This window comes from Microtus ochrogaster, chromosome 1, assembly GCF_000317375.1.
Source record: "Microtus ochrogaster isolate Prairie Vole_2 chromosome 1, MicOch1.0, whole genome shotgun sequence".
Lineage (NCBI taxonomy): Eukaryota > Metazoa > Chordata > Mammalia > Rodentia > Cricetidae > Microtus > Microtus ochrogaster.
Window position 1 is genome coordinate 46,427,728 of NC_022009.1, and position 19,346 is coordinate 46,447,073.

General features: G+C 45.0%; 1 protein-coding gene across 3 annotated transcripts in view; it reads left to right on the plus strand.

Annotated features, from left to right (window-relative positions):
- Positions 1-19,346, plus strand: part of Tecpr2 (tectonin beta-propeller repeat containing 2) — a 101,024-nt gene that overhangs the window by 47,243 nt on the left and 34,435 nt on the right. For all 3 annotated transcript variants that reach the window (XM_005343564.3, XM_026781266.1, XM_026781262.1), the window contains 8 exons: positions 2,669-2,981; positions 5,524-5,656; positions 7,259-7,588; positions 9,393-10,369; positions 11,661-11,844; positions 13,891-14,064; positions 16,049-16,229; positions 18,263-18,404. In XM_005343564.3, coding sequence (XP_005343621.1) covers positions 2,669-2,981; positions 5,524-5,656; positions 7,259-7,588; positions 9,393-10,369; positions 11,661-11,844; positions 13,891-14,064; positions 16,049-16,229; positions 18,263-18,404 — 2,434 coding nt within the window. The remainder of the gene's footprint in view (positions 1-2,668; positions 2,982-5,523; positions 5,657-7,258; positions 7,589-9,392; positions 10,370-11,660; positions 11,845-13,890; positions 14,065-16,048; positions 16,230-18,262; positions 18,405-19,346) is intronic.

Below are 19,346 nucleotides of genomic sequence, written 5' to 3' on the forward strand. Positions count from 1 at the left end.
CCAAAAAACCCACAAAGATTAAATCTTAGAAACAATGGTAAGTATTAAAGACAAGTTACTTAAAATTATCAAGTAGTGGGGTGTGGATGTGCACTCTATGTATTTATGTATGTGTAGAGGCGAGGAGTCCTTCAACAGTGAAGAGCACATAACTGTTCTTACTGAGGCCATCTTCTGGCCTCCACTGGCATTTGCTCTCATGTGTATGCAAACACATGCAAAAGCACACAATTAAAAAAAAATATGCTGGGGACTAGAGAGATGTCTCAGGGTTACAAACACTGGCTGCTTTTCCAGAGGACCTGAGTTCAATTCCCAGTAACCACATGGTGACTTGCAACCATCTATAATGAGATCTGGTGCCCTCTTCTGTCGTGCAGGGATACATGCAGGCAGCTGTACATCATAAATAAATAAATCTAAGACCGGGCAGTGGTGGTGCACTCCTTTGATCCCTGCACTCAGGAGGCAGAGGCAGGTAGATCTCTGAGTTTGAGGCAAAAAAGAGAGAAAGAAAAAAGAAAAGAAAAAAATTATCCCCTAAATTAAAAATATTTTAAAAAGTCAAGCTATAAAATTATACAGATGGCATCATTCATTAAAATAAAAGTGCTAAATTGGTGTTGGGGTAAATAAATATGTGCTTGACGACGTATCAATAAAAATGAGAGTGAGAGCTCAGCCGTTAAAGGCTAGGCTCACAACTAAAAATGAGTGATACACACATAATTTAGTCCATTGGTGTGAATTTTGGCCAGGACAAATTATTAGGAACCTAAAGTGCATGCATGATGTACCTGTTGACTTGTTCTGGTGGTAGAGGATGGGTCCCTGGTGCACGTTACATTTATTGCAAACACTCTTTTGTTTTTTGGTTTTTCGAAACTGGGTTTCTCTATGTAGCTCTGACTGTCCTGGAACTTACTCTGTAGACCAGTCTGGGCCTTGAACTCACAGAGATCCTCCACCTGTCTTTGCCTCCCTAGTGCTGGGATTAAAAGTGTGTGCCAGGGCTGGTGAGTTGGCTCAGTGGTTAAGAGCACTGACTGCTCCTTCAGAGGACCCGGGTTCAATTCCCAGTACCCACATGGCAGCTCGCAGCTGTCTGTAACTCCAGTTCCAGAGAATCTGACATCGTTATACCAATGTGCATGAAATACAGTTGTTGGTTTAAAAAAAAAATAAAAACGGGGGAGGGGAAGGGAAATGGGAGGCGGTGGCGGGGAGGAGGCAGAAATCCTCAATAAATAAATAAATTTAAAAAAAATAAAAAAATAAAAAATAAAAAAATAAAAGTGTGTGCCAAGACCGCCCAGTACAAATACTCTTTTAAAATTTTTTGTTGTTGTTAAATTTGTTTGTTTTATTTACTTATTTAAATTTTTTTGGGCGGGGACAGGATTTCTCTGTGTAGTTCTGACTGTTCTAGAACTTGTTTTGTATAGTAGATTGTCCTTGAACACAAAGATCTGCCTGCCTCTGCCTTTTGAGTGCTGGGATTAAAGAAGTGTGCCACTACTGCCCAGCAATTTTTTAAAAATACTTATTGCTGTGTGTGGTTTTGAACACCTTTAATTCCAGTATTTGGGAGACAGAGGCAGGTAGAGTTCTGTGAGTTTGAAGCCAGTCTGGTCTACAGATCAAGTTTCAGAACAGCCAGGGCTGTTACACATAGAAACCCTGTTTCTTTTTTTTTTGGTTTTTCGAGACAGGGTTTCTCTGGTTTTGGAGCCTGTCCTGGAACTAGCTCTTGTAGACCAGGCTGGTCTCGAACTCACAGAGATCCGCCTGCCTCTGCCTTCCGAGTGCTGGGATTAAAGGCGTGTGCCACCACCGCCTGGCCGAAACCCTGTTTCAAAACACCAAGAAAATTATTTTATGTATATGAGTGTTGTGCCTGCATAAATGTATATGCAGCAAATGAATGCCTCGTACCTGAGTAGGTCAGAAATGGGCATCAGATCCCATGGAACTAGAGTTACAGCTCATTGTGAGCCCCCGTGTGGGTGCTGGGAACCAAATCGGGGTCCTCTACAAAAGCAACAGTACTTTACCACTGGGCCATCTCTCCAGCTCCCGCATATACTCTTCTGTGTGGGTTGGGTATGTCATAGTTTTATAAGAATACCAAGCTTGAGAATGGGAAGAGAAACTGGTACACTTGATGGCTTTGGGGAAACTTTAAAAGAGGTATGGATGAGCTACTCTAGATGTAAAGCTTTTCATTCAAGAAGCAAGGCAGACCACAGGCTCAGACTTCAGAGCAGGGTTAGCAGGGATGGCCCTACATTCATCACATTCTGTTCTGTAACAGAAATTATAACAGTTGCCTCATGAAATTGCAGCAAGGATTAAAGGGAGAGTGGACGGAAGTGTGGGACACATGCAAGCTGCAGTGGGCACCATTGATCGTCCTCAGAACCTAGGCTATACAGCTCTGGGTGCTGTGTACTTGTGAAGGCGTGGTGGGGCCTGGGTCGCACAGGGTGCCAGGTGACTTAGTGATCGACACACAGTAGACAGAACAATGATTTGTTTTAGTCTGCAGATTCTTAGAGCTGATATTAGGAGCTGACAATTATATCTCTTCAAGTCAGTCCATGCCTGTTTTGTTTTTGTTTTTGTTTTTTTTTTCTTTCTTTCTTTCATTTTTTTCTTCCGATTTTAGTACTGGGAAATTTGGTGCTTGTTTTATACCAGGACTATGTAAGCAAAGTGACCTAACCCTGTATGCAGCCCGGCCTGGGCTCCGGCTGTGGAAGGCTGATGTCCATGGGACCGTTCAAGCCACGTTTATCCTCAAGGATGTCTTTGCTGGAGGAGTCACACCTTTTGAGCTCTACCCTCGTCTGGAGCCCTCTGATGGGGGAAGTTGCAGCTCTCCTGAGAAACACCTGGGGCTCGTTTCGTGCTTCTTCCGGGAAGGCTGGGTGTTGAGCTGGAATGAGTACAGTATCTATCTTCTGGACACCGTCAACCAGGTGTGTGGGAGAACTGCACCTGCTGTGGGGTCACAGGGCAAGAGGAGGGTGCAGGTCCATAGGTGTTCAGCCATTGGGCTCTTGGAAAGAGGACAGGAGCAGCATTAACTGATGCTTACTTGTTTTTTTCTTTTCCTTTGAGACAATCAAGGAAATCAAATGGAGCTCGGTAACTTTTGTAGATTTGAAAAATAATTTTCTTTTTGACACCCATAGTCCTGCTCTCCCGAAATTCGATGTTTCTGGTGAGGTCTCTAAAGCCCCAAATTAAACATGTTCATTGTAACCTTTCTAGGTTGTTTTTTAAAATTATGTTTATTTGTGTATGGTGTATGTGTGTGCTTGCACACACGTGTGCAAACTTGTGATTACACTTGTGTGTCCTGGCACTTATGCAGAGGTCAGAGGACAACTTGTGGAGTTGTTTCTCTCCATCCACATCAGGTCCCAGGGATTGGACTCGGGTCATCTGGTCTGATGGTCAGCACCTTTACCTTTGCTGCCAACCTCTCATGAACCCACCCTTCCCATCCATCCGTACTTGTCTGTATGTATTCATGCATGCATACATTTTTGTTTGTTTGTTTTTGAATTCAGGGTATTTGCACATGTTAAGCATATGCTCTGCCTCTTAGCTACACCCCTCACTTCTGAGTTGTGTGTTTTGTTTTAGTTTGACATTTTGCAGTATGTGGGGTTGAACTCAGGGCTCATGAATGCTAGTCAAATACTCTACCACTGAGTTATATCATCAGCCCTGTTTTGTTTTGTTTTTTACTTTTTATTTTGAGATGGGACTCACTAAGCTGCCCAGGCTTGTCTTGAACCCTTCCTGTAGCTCAGGTAGACCTTAAACTTGATCGCCTTGACTCAGTCTGCCAAGTACCTGGGATTACTCCTGTGCCACTCAAACGCGACAGAAACTCTGAGGACTGACTCCCAGGCCTCACACAGGTGGTGCCTGTCCAGGAACAGGGTCCCTCCCTCCAGTGTGCTCGTCCCCTGTTGCTGTTTTTGGTTTTTTTTCTTATTTTACTGTGCTTCTTCTTATCCAAAGACAGCTATATTATTTTACCTTTTTCCTTTTCTTTTTATAAACTTACTGGCATATCTTAGCAACTTCCCAGGATCGTTAACTCATGGTAGAAAACAAGTTATGCCTGAATCAGGGTGATAAAAGGTCACTCCTAGAATCTGATTTAGGACTTTAAATAAAGTTGTTTGGTTTCAGTTACTTCTTATTCTAAGATCAGAGCTGCTGGCCTGCCCCCCTCCCTACTCCGCCTCCAGAATCCAGGCCAGGTTCTCTTCCTCCACATGAGCTCTGTGGGCCTATGGCGCAGTGTCTTTAGAGAGAGCATCCGCAGAGAGTCAAAATCACTTGCCCCCACTGACGCCTCCCTAGCTACCAGCCGTGCTTGATGACGCTTGGTGCAGAGGTAACTTGGCGCTGTAAGGGGTCATCACGTTCTAACCCTTCACTTGTTTATTTGGATTCTCCCATTATAGATGACTTAACTTTTCTCCTGGGTTCCTGTTGAACTTCTTAATTATTGGCTTTAAGACATGTTGCAATTATGCATCAGTTCTTTTCATCTGAGCACTTCCCCTGTGCCTTTCATCGCAGGTATAATTAACTTTACTTCATATGCAGGGAAATGGAGACACTGTGTCTGAACAGACACTGCCTCCACCATCAGAGTCTGCCCCTCCCTGAAGCACCATGATTGGCAGCTTTGGGAACCTAGTGTCTTGTTTCCAGCTTTCTATCAAGGCTGCCTAAAAATTAGCCTAAGCTCAGTCTTTCCTGTGGTGAACTAATCTTTCAAGCATACTGTCAACTGAAAAGCAAGAACTGGTTTTGTGTGGACTCAGGAAAGTCCTTTGCAGTACCACCTGCTTTGAGGCAGGCATCTCTTTTTTCTTTCCTTCACTCAAAAGTCTCCCATAGGAAGACACACAATAGGAGCACTTGTTGGCTGGTGTATCACTCCTAGACAGTCAAGAGAGATGCATGGCAGAGGTTTGTGCTGTCGACCATTGAGGAGTCTTAGTCGTTGCTCAAGATGGCAGTGCTCAAGCAGCACTTGCTGAGGCTGAGGCTGAGGCTTCCCAGTGATCAGGAAAGGAAGCTCAGCAGGAGAAAACCTGTGCTGTGTGCATAGCCCACAAGGAGCAGGCTAGGTTTTGGCACAACATAGGTGGGATGCCAGGCAGGTCAGAATGTCCAGACCTCCTGCCCTGACAAGGAGTGTGATCTTCGTGTCATAAGAAGGCTGAGAGCAGCAGCTCCAGGAAGAGAATGACTGAGAGGTGGGAAAACTGTGCACCTCAGTGGCCCCAGCATGGCACCTCAGTGCTGAGTTATGTGGCTTACGTCCCGGATATCAAATACTACCCAACTACGGATTAAATTACTTTTAAGAGTTCTCCAGAAACTGCCATAATAAAATCCAACAATTACAGTTATTTGGATTATCACACCTGCTTGATTATGGTTTTGTTTCTATTGTCTTGTTTCATATTTGTTTGTTTTTGACAGGCCACCGTTGCTGGTTTGGAAGGACTGGGTGATATTGTGTCTGTTTCCTGCACAGAAAATGAAATATTTTTCCTAAAGGGAGATAGGAACATTATAAGGATTTCAAGCAGGCCTGAAGGACTGGCATCCATAGGTTTGTATTCACCGCAAGTATGCTGTGTGTGCTGAGTCCTTACCACAAGTCCTGCTTGTGGTAAGATAAATGCAGTTTAAAACAGCGGAGTGCCTTTATTCCCAGCATTCAGGGAGGCGGAAATAGGTGAGGCCAGCTGGCTCTTCAAAGGAAGTTCCAGGACAGCCAAGGATACACAGATAAACCCTGTATTGAAAAACAAAACCAGCTCCAGGACAGGCTCCAAAGCCACAGAGAAACCCTGTCTCGAAAAACCAAAAAAAAAAAAAAAAAAAGAAAAACAAAACCAAATAACAACAACAACAACAGAAAGAGAAAGAAAGAAAGGAAAGAAAGAAAGATAGTTTGGGGTTTGCTTAAACATGGAAGTATTTGGAGGCTTAGGATCCTGAAAACATTCAGGATGCTTGTCATGGAAATGTCTTCTTTAAGATAAATACCGGGCAGTCTTACTGTGGTGCAGCTGCCTTTAAATGTTAAGGTGTGTGGTTGAGTGAGTAGGGAAGAGAAATCAGAAACCACTTTCCTGGCCCCAGGTGTCCTGTCTGAGGTACTGGGTGTAGTTTGTATCTCTGAGACACAGATCTGTAGAATTTTAAAACAATGAAACTTGTAATCTGATATATATATATCTTTCCCTAGACACAGACTGGCCTTTGGGATTGATGTTTTCCCCTGTGCTTTGGGTGGTTTTTTGTTTGTTTTTGTTTTGTTTTGTTTTGTTTTTGATGCAGGGCTTCTCTGTGTAACAGCACTAGCTGTTTGGGAACTTGCTTTGTGGACCAGGCTGGCCTTGAACTCACTGAGATCTGCCTGCCTCTGCCTTTCAAGTGCAGGAATTAAAGGCGTGCACCACCACTGCCAAGCTCGTGTGTCTTTTTGACTGCTGTTACATGGCACTTGTGCAGAACATGGTACCCAGTAGATACCTGGTAGTGAAAGGATAGCTGTGCTTGTTGAAGTGCACAGCAGTTTCTTGCTGACAGTGTTAAAATCGAGGCCCTAACCCTGGAGACCTCAGTAGTGCTATGTTGAAGGAAGGGAGGCGCCACTGCGGGGGGACATTTACTGGCTCTTTATCACAGGGACCCATGTCACCCTGCTTTCTGCTTGCATTGACACTGCCTTCCTATGTCCTTCTCTGTGGTGAACCTATCCTAGTGGGAATTTCACTTCTCTTCCTTGACTTTGAAGGAATTTGATTATAAGACACATGCATTTTTAATGTCTCTTAAATATTACGGTATAATGAAGGCATAGTATAAATAGGAAATTTAACTTAACTGTTCTTGAAACAGAAAACTTGATAAAGAACTTGTAAAATGGAAATGAGAAATGCTTTATGTTTCGTGGTGTTCTGTTACTGGTGATGTTTACAAAAGACAACTGCAGTTCATTATCTTACTGATTTTAATATATGAGCTGGCTGAAGCACAAAGGCCCCTTGAGTCTCTCTGGGTTTGGGGTATTTGGAGTTACTAAGTTTTCATCAGGAGAAAGTCCTGGTTGTCCTGTGACTGCTGGTGCCCAGGCTAGCACACTGAGTGATGCACACCGATGTTGCTGAAAGCACCACAGTAAAACTAAACTCTTCTTTCTCAGCAAGAGATGGTCTGGAGACGCGATGTTCAGAGCAGGTCCGTGGGCAGCATTTGGAAAAGTCACTTGGGGACACTGTTTGTGAGACAAGGCTTCGAGGCTCTTCTGTGGCCAGTTCTGTGGCCAGTGAGCAGCGGAGCAGGAGCAGTTCATTCAACTCCACGGACAGTGGCTCTGGGCTGCTGTTGCCCGGACTGCAGGCCCCCCCTGAGCTGGACCAGGGTGGCCAGCCATCCTCACAGAGATTCAGTGTTATCAGCTCTGAAGACTTTGACCAGGAGCTTATTGTGAAACCCATCAAAGTGAAGAAGAGGAGGAGGAAGAGAAAGACAGGTACTGTCCATGGACAAGTACACACTGACTCATGCAGCACCTAGGCCTGGACCTTTGGGGATCTACCAAGAAGGGATGATAGTTCTCACGAAAGGGGTGCTTGCTGCTCTTGGTGGAACAGAGGACTTCACACATTGAAAGCACTCGCCCCACAAAGTGACAGTGCACACATACACACATGGGCATCTCTGTAGGACTTGTGTTGGTAGTGGTCAGGCCCTGATTAAATGGTCTGGAGTTTGCTTTTTTCTTTTTTTGGTTTTTCTTTTTTTTTTTTTTTTGGTTTTTTCGAGACAGGGTTTCTCTGTAGCTTTGGAGCCTGTCCTGGAACTCCCTTTGTAGACCAGGCTGGCCTCGAACTCACAGAGATCCGCCTGCCTCTGCCTCCCGAGTGCTGGGATTACAGGCGTGTGCCACCACCGACTGGAGAGTTTGCTCTTTTTAATGTTTAAGATAATATCTACTGTCTTGGGATTTTTATATCTGTGAAGAGACTCTATGACCATGGCAACTCTTATACAAAAAAAGACATTTAATTGGTGTGCCTTCTTTACAGTTTTAGAGGTTCAGTCCATTATCATCATGATGGAGAGCATGGTGGCATGCAGGCAGATGTGGTGCTGGAGTAGTATGTAGTAGCTAAGAGTCCTATATCTTGCAGGCAACAGGAAGTAGATTAAAACACTGGGCAGTATCCTGAGCATAGGAAACCTCAAAGCCCGCCCCCACAGTGGCATACTTCCTCCAACAAAGCCATACCTCCTAATAGTGCCATTCCCTATGAAGTTATGAAGGCCAATTGCATTCACACTACCACATCCATATATACCATTTATTAGACCAGAGACCCTACAGACATATGCACAGTCATTGAAACAGGGATTTATGCTGGCGTATTTGTTGGACACCTTACATTTTGTGTTGACATGTTACCAAATATGGAATTTAACTCAGAACTTTTTTTTAAAGGTGAATCTCTCTGTGTAGCCCTGGTTGTCCCAGAACTTACTGAATAGACCAGGCTAGCCTTGAGCTCACAGAGATCTTGCTGCTTCTGGCTCCCAAGGGCTGGGATCGAAGGTGTGCACTACCCTAACTGGCCACATAGAACGTTCTGAGCTACTCACTCCTTGGTGCCTATTGATCCTTCTGGCTAAAGGTTATCACATTATTGAAGAAAAACATTATTGATCCTTCTAGATAAAGGTTATCACATTATTGAAGAAAAACATTATTGATCCTTCTAGCTAAAGGTTATCACATTATTGAAGAAAAACATTATTGAACTCTTACGCATTTTGACAATTTAAAAAAATTGGCCTATGTTGCATGGTGCTTCATCCCTACCCCACTTTCCTTGCATTTTTTTAAGGAGGCTTCTGGGCATTTCTGCATTTTTGACATGAGATAATTTCTACTTTTTTTTTTCTTCCAAGACGGGGCTTCTCTTTGAAGCCTAGCCTGTCCTGGAACTTGCTCTATAGACCAGGCTGGCTTCCAGCTTAGAGATCCTCCTGCTTCTGTGTCCCGGGTGCTGGGAGTACTGCCCGGCTTCTTCCTTTTATGGGACTGTGGTCTCTGTAAGTCGTTGAGGCTGGCCTGGAACTTACTATATAGCTGAGACTGGCTTCAGACTCTTGAGCTTCCAGTCTCTAACTCCCAAGTTCTGGGACTATAGAGATTAATTTATGCCTTACAGAATAGCCTTCATTTAAAATTTTCTTTCTTCAGCCAAATGTTTTCCCATACTCTGGTTAATTACATAGATTCATGCTTTATTTTGAATTTTCTCATTTTAAATTAGAAGGTGGAATCAAGAGCACCTGCCAAAGTTCCCTCGAGTCAACTCCCTGCTCCGAGTTCCCTGGTGAGAGCCCCCAGTCCTTGAACACAGACCTCTTGTCCATGACCTCAAGTGCTCTGGGCAGTAGTGTGGATCAGTTGAGCACAGGATCTCCAGACCAGGAGAGCAACCCCAGTGCTGAGGTGAATGGGATCATTCAGGAAGACAGTGGCCCTGAAGCATTCAGTGTTCTGGAGGTTCCTGAATCTGCCTCTGACACAGTGGATGAAGAAAACAGTACTGGAAAGAAAATTTACCAGTATGAACACACACAGGACATGGGCCTGCTCAATGGAGTGTTGAATTTACCCTTTCAGCCAGGGGAGGATTGGGGAGGTGATGACATCGTCTCAGGACCCGAAGAGGAGCCTGGTGCTGTTGATGGTGTACATGCACAGGTATGCCTGAGGAAACAGGAGATGAACACCGTGGAGCTCAGTGACCCCCAGAGCACTTTTTCTGAAGCTCCTCTTCTGGACTCACTTACAGTACCTTCCAGCCTCAGCTGGCCCCCAGGCGCTGAGCAGTGGCTGTCTGGGCTTGGAGTTTATGAAGTTAGCACTGAGGAGGCCAGCCCAGAACCAGACATCCTGGCCCATGTGGACGTCCCTAGCCACCCAAGCTCAAATCCTTGGCATGTAGTCACCAATAATGATACAGATCACAAAGAAATACCTGCTTCTGAATGTGACATAGGAAATGTAGAAGGACAGGTGACTCCTCTTGTCTCTGCCTTGGTGGCCAGCACCCATGAGCATTGGCTGGACAAATCTTTCCAGGACCAGGCCGTAACATCCAGTGATGAGGAAGACATTTATGCCCATGGACTCCCATCTTCATCCTCAGAGACGAGTGTGGCAGACCTTGGAGCTGGTCCCTCTCTGCAGGACCTGAGCCAACCAGGGACTGATGACACCACACTGCTCAAGACAGATCAGGTCTGTGTGCTGATGGAAGACGGATAGCTAAGGTGGCAGCTGCAGCAGCTTCTTCTTTTCCTTTAAGGGGCATTCTTGGCTCATTTATTTTCCTTCTTATGGAAATCATACTCTTGCAAAACCTGCAGCTCTGAAGTCTGTGTTTGGGGCGATTTCCTTTGCAGGGGCCCTGAATAATTGGAACTGTAGTAATTCTGACCCTGCTCAGTTGACCTCTTACTGACAAAAGTGGTGTCTTGCAAGGTCAGACCATTTTGGGCACTTAAGGTAGGCTGGGCCATTGGAATACCACTGGGCAGAGGACTGTTTGCTCTGGGCACATATAAGGTGGGTAGTTCCTGCCCTTCTCCACAGTCCATTGACTCCTTGGAACATGAATATGAATTGGGGCCCTTCCCAGAAATGCTGTTTCCTCAGCGTCTGCACAGTGTCCCTGGGACACCCTGCAGAATGAAACCCCTAATCTGCTATGGGGCTTCTCAGCCAATGTAATTTATTGTTCTTAGGACTTTTATATTAAAAATGATTTTTTTTTTTTTGGTTTTTCGAGACAGGGTTTCTCTGTGGCTTTGGAGCCTGTCCTGGAACTAGCTCTGTAGACCAGGCTGGTCTCGAACTCACAGAGATCCACCTGCCTCTGCCTCCCAAGTGCTGGGATTAAAGGCGTGCGCCACCACCGCCCAGCAAGGGGGAGTATATTTAACCAATTTTTACTTGTTTTGGCAATGAGGGTAGGATATAAGATATGGACATTATGTCACTGTTCTGCCCCAAGCTTATTCATTGCCCGCTCCTCGCTGTGCTTAGCTTGTCCTGTTTGGCATGTGCCGCTCTACTTGTGTGACATCATGCTTTACCAGCAGGTGCAGCCTGTAGCCTATGTGGAGCATGTGTACCTGGAGAGCTATAAGCACAGCCCAAAGTACAATCATAAACTTACTTAAAACGCTAAGGGCTTTTGTTTTTTGTTGTTGTTGTTTTGTTTTGTTTTTTGATTTTTTTGGTGGGACTGGGTAACTCAGTTGTATGGTTTCTGAGTGTGGACTTACTAGTTCTGTGAAGTGGTTGGATACACCTTCAAGCATTACTTAGGAAGGGTGCTGTGCCATGAAAAAGTGTTATCCAGGGATGTTATGGGGTCTTCCATGAGAACCACAGCATCCGATTCAAGAATGTTTTCTGAGGTTGGATCCAAGGAGAGCTTTAACAGTCTGCCCACGTCTCTTGTTGGTAATAGTATGATGATACTATGTCTCTTGTCACAGAACTCACTGGCCTCTGTCCTTGTTAGTTTGCAGAGAGCTGGATGGGCTACTCGGGTCCTGGCTATGGCATCCTCAGCTTGGCGGTCTCGGAAAAGTTTATCTGGTGTCTGGACTACAAAGGTGGCCTATTCTGCAGTGCCCTTCCTGGTGCAGGGCTGCGCTGGCAGAGGTTTGAAGATGCTGTCCAGCAGGTGGCAGTCTCTCCCTCAGGTTCGTCTCCCAGCTCCCATTTCCCAACCCCCAACCGGGCTCCCAGCTTACAGGCAGCTCTCCTCTGGCAAAAGCATGCTGTCATCAGATGGCCCTTCGTGCCAGCTTAGGCGAGGCGGGTTCTGCAAAGATCATGAATGCTTCCTTTGACACTGACCTAGGGTAATGGGTATTCAGCATACTTACTTGAATTTTGGGGTTTTTTATTTCATTAATTGCAGTGATAACACATGAACATATTTTTGTAAGCTCTACAGATAATTTGAATATTGAGGTTTTTTTTTTTAGTCATGTTGGCACACTAAATCGTCATAAAAATAACATGTATTTCTGTTTGTCAGTGTTGCTATAAAGCAGCTGAACTAGTGAAGACAGGCCTGTGGATGTCTGCTGGATGTGTTCCAGTCATCCGATTTCTTTTTCAGAATTTTTTTCCCTGACTGCAGTAGGGAAAGTCCTCAGAGTTTCATGCCATTCTTTGGCATTTTAGTGAACCCAAGGAGACTTTTTAGAGTACAGCTCTTTGGCCAGACAGTGCTGGTGCAAGCCTTTAATCCCAGAACTAGTGAGGCTGGCCATGAATTCAAGGTCAGCCTGGGCTACTAAGTAAGTTCTAGGACAGCCAGAGCTGACACACTGGGAAACCTTGTCTTGAAAAACCAAATAGATGATAATAGGTAGGTAGGTAGATAGATAGATAGACCAGAACTAGTGAGGCTGGCCATGAATTCAAGGTCAGCCTGGGCTAATAAGTAAGTTCTAGGACAGCCAGAGCTGACACACTGGGAAACCTTGTCTTGAAAAAAATGCAGTTCTGCTAGGCTGAGATAATTCTCTTATCTACCTAGACTTATTTACTTGTTTGTTAGTCAGGTGTTTGTTTGTTTTGTGTTTAGACTTGACCTTGCTATCTGTCACAGGTTGGAATCCATCCAGGCTGCTCAGCCTTCCAAGAGCTGGGGTTACAGGCATAACCCCCACTACACTTCATTTGCTTTTTCCTAATGCTGGATATATGTTTATCTGTTCTGAAGCAATGGAATCATGACAGAGAAGCCGAAGAAGAAAGTTCTTGTTAAAATGTCAGCTTATTCAGGCTCATTTGCTCTTTCTCTGCTTGCTTGAAAGTCATTTTCCCCGAGACCGGCTGAGAACGCCATTAGGGGCATTGTGTAATTGTATGTCTTACTTTTTCTTCTGTTTTGGTCACATACTTTTGGAAGCATTCTCTTGGCTATTTAGAAACATTGGTTCTCTGCTGATTGTATTATTTTTTACTTTCCAACCATTCCTTGGTCGCTCTGGTTGAAGCTATCTGTCTCTGTGAGGTCGGTTTTATTTTGTTGTTGTTGTTGTTGTTGTTGTTTTAATGGCTGCCTTCCAGGCTCACATCTTTGGATGCCTCCAGGTCTGTGCTATGTGGTGTTGCAGAGTTGGGGTAGGGGAGGAAGCTATATACATGAACACTCTGTAGACCTTCTTGGTTAGCTCAGTTCATACTCATTCATTCCTTAGTGATTCTTCACCTCCCCCAATGTCATAGCCTCCTTCTAAGAGCTGTTGACCTGCCCTTCCCCTTTCCCTTGCCTCCTCTTTCTGTTCCTCTGAATTCTTTTCATGACAGCATGCCCACCCAGCTCAGTACATACTTTTCTGTAAGTGGTCCAGAAGAGGCCCTACCCTGTGAGTCCCCAGGGTTAGTATTTGGGCACTAATTGTGCCTCACTTAACTGGTCAAACCTACAGTACTGTCACTTTTCTCCCCGTCATGAGTGGCTGCCTCTGTGCTCTGTGCTGGATTTCTTCTCACATCTAACCTTTAGGTCAGTCCCAGAAGGTAGAAATGACTCCATTTTTCTATTGAGGAAAATGAGGATTGGATACATTCACAATGATGTCCAACAACAGACAACTGATGGTTTCAGACTCTGGCATGGTGAGCTCTACTCTGAGTTAGAAGCTGTCCCTTGCAGTGCCCAGAGTAGAGTTTTTGTGTAGGTGATCTCATGTTTGTTGAGCAGTGAGTAGAATTTTTTTTTCTCCTAGGGGCCCTTCTCTGGAAGATTGAGCAGAAATCTAACCGTGCTTTTGCGTGTGGCAAAGTGACCATCAAGGGAAAGCGGCACTGGTACGAGGCTCTGCCCCAGGCTGTGTTTGTGGCCCTGAGTGATGACACAGCCTGGATCATCAGGACCAATGGAGATCTGTACCTTCAGACAGGTATATTGTCCTTGTCATTTTCTGAGTCTGCTGCTAGTCACATTCTGACTGCAGTCATGGGATACAGAGACCGAAAAATCTAGTTAAGTAAAAACATTTCTAGAACCCCAGTGTTTGCCATGGAAGGGCAGTTCTCCCACCCCACCCCACGGACTGGGCCTGTACAGGAGTGAACAGATGATTGAGTGCAGTGCAGAGTGTCTTGCAGGAGCAGCGCCCTGCGCTCCTGCAGCTACCTACCGATGCCTTTGCATACCCTGCAGTATCCATTCCTAAGAGGAATGAGTGATAGGCAGGACTCGACATCCCCTCCCTTTTCCCCAGCTGGTCAAACCCAGAACCTGTACATGTGTTTACATGTGAATTTGGGGGAAAGACAACAAGAAGTAATTTGCTGTAAATAGCAGATTGACTCGTCCTAGGAAACTGCCCTTAGGGAAACCTTTAGCTGCTAGAACGGGCACAGTGGGACTTGTTTATTAAAAATAAACTCTAATGAGTCAGTGTTTGTGTACTGTCAGCACAAGGGAAATGTCCAGCAGCCGGCAGGGGTTGTGTTTGGGCTGTCAAGAGGCCATATTGGATTTACACGAAGAATGGTGTAGTCATTTAATAATCCTGATTCTGAGAGCTTGGTTTCATCTTTGGAATGAATCATCAGTCAGGAAAGCTCCTCATTGAAAGCTCATTTCTCATCTGGCTGTCCAGGTGTGTAGGAGCCCCACACTGGTGAGAAGCTCTGCCAGCTTCATGAATGTGTGGGGCTGGAGCCTTGAGTTTAGTTAGTTCTTGTATCTTTGAGTGGAAATGGGCTGCTCTGAGAAGCGCTTGCACATCCAGCTTCCAGGGCATTCAATTTTGGTCCTGGCAGAAAAAGTGATACCTTGAGTCTATAGGTAAGGAGCAAGTGGCCTCCTAACCATTATGCCAGAACAGGCACCAGAGAAATTTCAGATTACCCTGACCCTCCCCAGACCTGCTAGATTAATGTGGGCTTGGCGAGGGTTTGCAGAAGTAAATCCTGCAGGCAAGTCCGTGTAATTGCATATGCTGTAGGTGCCTTTGTGCTTGTACTGCTTTGGCGTGCTTGCAAGCCAAGGCTGTGGAACATGAGGTTTAAATGTTAGCTGTTCTGCATGCTCCCTCAGTAGTTGCCTTTGACCTCGTGTAGGTGCATGACACACATTACTGAAAGGCCTCAGAGATGTGAGGGAAGTATTTAGAGCCCTGACTGTCACAAGCATTGCAGTATGACAGATCTCAGGTTTTACCTAGGGAGTGGGGATTTGCACTTTAGCTGGGTAGCCCCATACTGTAAGCAGAGAATGGGAGCAGAGCTGCCTGAGCTGCTGGGTCTGCAGCTGCAGATAGACCCCTTGTCGCCCGAGGCCCTGAGGAGCACAGCCTTGCTGGCAGAAGGGAAGCCCTCCATGCTCTTCTGCTAGGCTGCTGCTTTCCTCCCCTGGGCTGCCCTGTCTTGAGAACTTCTTAAGCTACTTTGGAACACCAGAAAATCCTGAATTGTATTTCTTTACTCTCCAAATGATACCCAATTTGCCTCAGACAGATGTGAACTTGAAGCATAATTTACTTTTGTTGTTGTTGTTGATAAAAATCTCAAAATGGAGCCAGGCAGTGGTGGCGCACACTTTAATCCCAGCACTCAGGAAGCAGAGGCAGGTGGATCTCTGTGAGTTCGAGGCCAGCCTGATCTACAAGAGCTAGTTCCAGGACAGGCTCTAAAACTACAGTGAAACCTTGTCTTGAAAAACCAAATAGATGATAATAGGTAGGTAGGTAGGTAGGTAGATAGATAGATAGATAGATAGATAGATAGATAGATAGATAGATAGATAGATAGGAACAGTGTCTATTATGGAAGCCCATAGATATCCAAAATACCCCCCCAAAAAAAAGAAAATCGCAGATCAGCATAGGGTATGACATGCTGCTGATGAGTCTAAGTCTTCTCCTTTCACTACAGGTCTCAGTGTGGATCGGCCCTGTGCCCGAGCTGTGAGGGTTGACTGCCCCTACCCACTGTCCCAGATCACTGCCCGGAACAATGTGGTATGGGCACTGACGGAGCAGAGGGCCCTCCTGTACCGGGAGGGCGTGAGTAGCTTCTGTCCTGAAGGGGAACAGTGGAAGTGTGATATTGTCAGGTATGGGACCCAGCACTGTCACATTTATCTCTGACTAGGCACCTAGGTGAGCCTTGTCTGGCAAAGCCAATACCTACAGGTTCCATGGTGATGTCAGCCTTGACAGATTGGCCTTGGGAATACTCCATGCTCCTTGCTGGCATCACATTGCAACATGTGGTAGAGCTCAATTGGTAGAGTATTTGCCTAGCATACCCAAGGCCCTGAGTTCCATCCTCCTCAGTACTACATAAATTGGGCTAAATGGCACATGTCTATAGTCTTATCTCTTAGGAGATACAGGCAAGAAAACCAGAGTGCTTTGGATACACAACTCAGAGAGAGAGAGAGAGAGAGAGAGAGAGAGAGAGAGAGAGAGAGAGAGAGAGAGAGGGAGGGAGGAGAGAGAGAGAAATAAGTGTATCCCTGAACATTAGAGTCACAGTTTTCATGATGTCCATTCAGAGCTACCTGCTGTCACATGCTTCTGTTGAGAGTCTGTGATGGTGTAGCTACAAATGCTCATTTGCATTTTATCCTAGTCAGTTGAAATTATTTGTTCTGGGCAGCAGGGGCACATACCTTTAATCCCAGGGCTTGGGAGGCAGAGGCAGGCAGATCTCTGAGTTCAAGGCCAGCCTGGTATACAGAGTGAGTTCCAGGACAACCAGGGCAACACAGAGAAACCCTGTCTAGAAAAACAATAAAACAAAAAACAAACAAAACAAAACCAAAATTGTCCTTTATGTATACCAGATCAGAATGGTGTTGATTAGGTTCAGCTAGGCAATAAATCTTTACAGAACCCTTGCTGGGAAGCACAGGACTCTGGGGCCTGAGTGTTCCAATATGGTGAAGATGCAGTCCTTCCAGCTTAGTGGGAGCCATGCAGCAGCCAGTTGGGTGCCAGTTGGTGTGAGGATACTGAGAAAGAAGGAGGGCACATAGCAGCGGGGAGCTGTTGCCTGCCAGCAGTGCTTGGGTAGGCAGCATGCCAAGACTAGCCTCAACTGAGCCTCAAAGCTGCCAAGGATGTCCCCAGGTGGAAGAAGTAAGGTAGATGTAGGCGGAGATCACTTGTTCATTTCCTGGCCGCCCAGACTCCTGAAATAATCACACAGAAACTATATTATTTGCAGTACTGTTTGGCTAGTAGCTTAAGCATAGTGCTTACATCTAGAATTAACCCATTTTTATTATTTTATATTTTATATATTAATATAAAATATTAAATATATTTTTAAAATTTATATTTAATATTTTATATTATTGTTATTTTTTTATTTTCGAGACAGGGTTTCTCCGTAGCTTGTTGGTTCCTGTCCTGGAACTAGCTCTTCTAGACCAGGCTGGCTTCGAACTCACAGAGATCCGCCTGCCTCTGCCTCCCAAGTGCTGGGATTAAAGGCATGAGCCACCACTGCCCGGCTATTGTTATATTTTTTATATTAGGTTCGTGGCCTACCGGCAAGGTTCCAACTAACAACTCACATCTTTCCCCTCTGGTGGCTACATGGCATCTTGCAATTCTGCCTTCCTTCTCTTAGCATTTAGTTTAGTTGTGCCCCGCTCCCCGCGCCCAGCTCTATTCTGCCTTCTCACAGGCCAAGCCAGCTTCTTTATTCATTAACCAATAAAAGCAACACATATACAGAAGGACTTACCACACCAGGTAGACTCATCAGAAAAGATAGGCCTGCCCAGAGATAGCTATACATCACAGCATGCAGGGGAAGAGGAACAGGGGAGGTAGAGGTGCTCTTGACCTAGGTGCCTGCTCATTTGTGACTGGTAGGTTTTTTTTTTCTATGAGCTTTCCCCACCATCTGGGCTTTTAGTGTGTCTTTCCAAAACAGCCACATGTATGGACAGCATGTATTACCCAGCAGTGTAACCTAGACTCTCGGTTTCTTCCTTGTCACTCAGTAATTCACTCTTCTGAGCAGAATCCATTTCTTCTCAATGCCAAACCTGAACAGAGACACTCAGTGAGGTAGCCTTCTGTATATTGTGCCTCCTGGGTGGAAGCTGATGCTGTTTTCTCTCACTCCCAGTGAAAGGCAAACTCTGGAGCCGGTCTGCATAACTCTCGGGGATCAGCATACTCTCTGGGCATTGGACATTCATGGAAAGCTGTGGTTCAGAACTGGCGTGATTCCCAAGAAGCCTCAAGGGGATGATGACCATTGGTGGCAGGTAGGTGATGGTACTTTCTGGCTTAGAGACCCACGGTTTCTGCCTTCTCTTTTTCCTTAAGAAACTGGATTAAATTAGTAGTACTGCTTCTAACATTGGGTAGATAGACTGACTACCAGTCACAAATGAGCAGGCACCTAGGTCAAGAGCACCTCTACCTCCCCTGTTCCTCTTCCCCTGCATGCTGTGATGTATAGCTATCTCTGGGCAGGCCTATCTTTTCTGATGAGTCTACCTGGTGTGGTAAGTCCTTTGACTGAGTATACTAAACACACACACACACAAACCTTTCCCTCATAGTAAATAGCTTGTAAAGTTTTCTTTGCTTTGATACAGGCTGGAATTTATTTATTTATTTAAATGTTATTTAGGCATTCATCATTATAGGCTAAATAAACCCAGTGACATCCATTTAAAGAAAGACCTGGGTAATAATGATGTTTAATTCTGAACAAATGGTGCTAAGAAAAGAGACTAAACAATAGGTTTGAAACCCAACCCACAATTAAAACTCATCTATCTCTACTTGCTTGAAAGGCCTTTAAGTAAATGATATTTCAACAAAGAACAAAGAACTGAGCATTTTCCCACATGTTCCCACAGAGGAGAATACTGTGAGAAGTAAGGGGTGGAATAAAGCCAACTTCCCGTGGTTCCAGCCCAACTTTGGGTGGATTTTGCAAGGAACATCTACTTTTCCCTCTTGGTACCATGGTACCATTCAGGGTTAAGCTCCTTATCCCCCACATTGGACCTAAGGTTGCTCTGACAGATGTACAGCGTGATGCCTTACCTCTATGTCTATAATTAGATATTCTAGGTGATATTTGAGGTTATTTATAATTTAACAATACCCACCATATACTTATAGCCATATATGAACACTCACATGTATATAGCAGATATATATATAGATATAGATATCTATATAGATATATATCT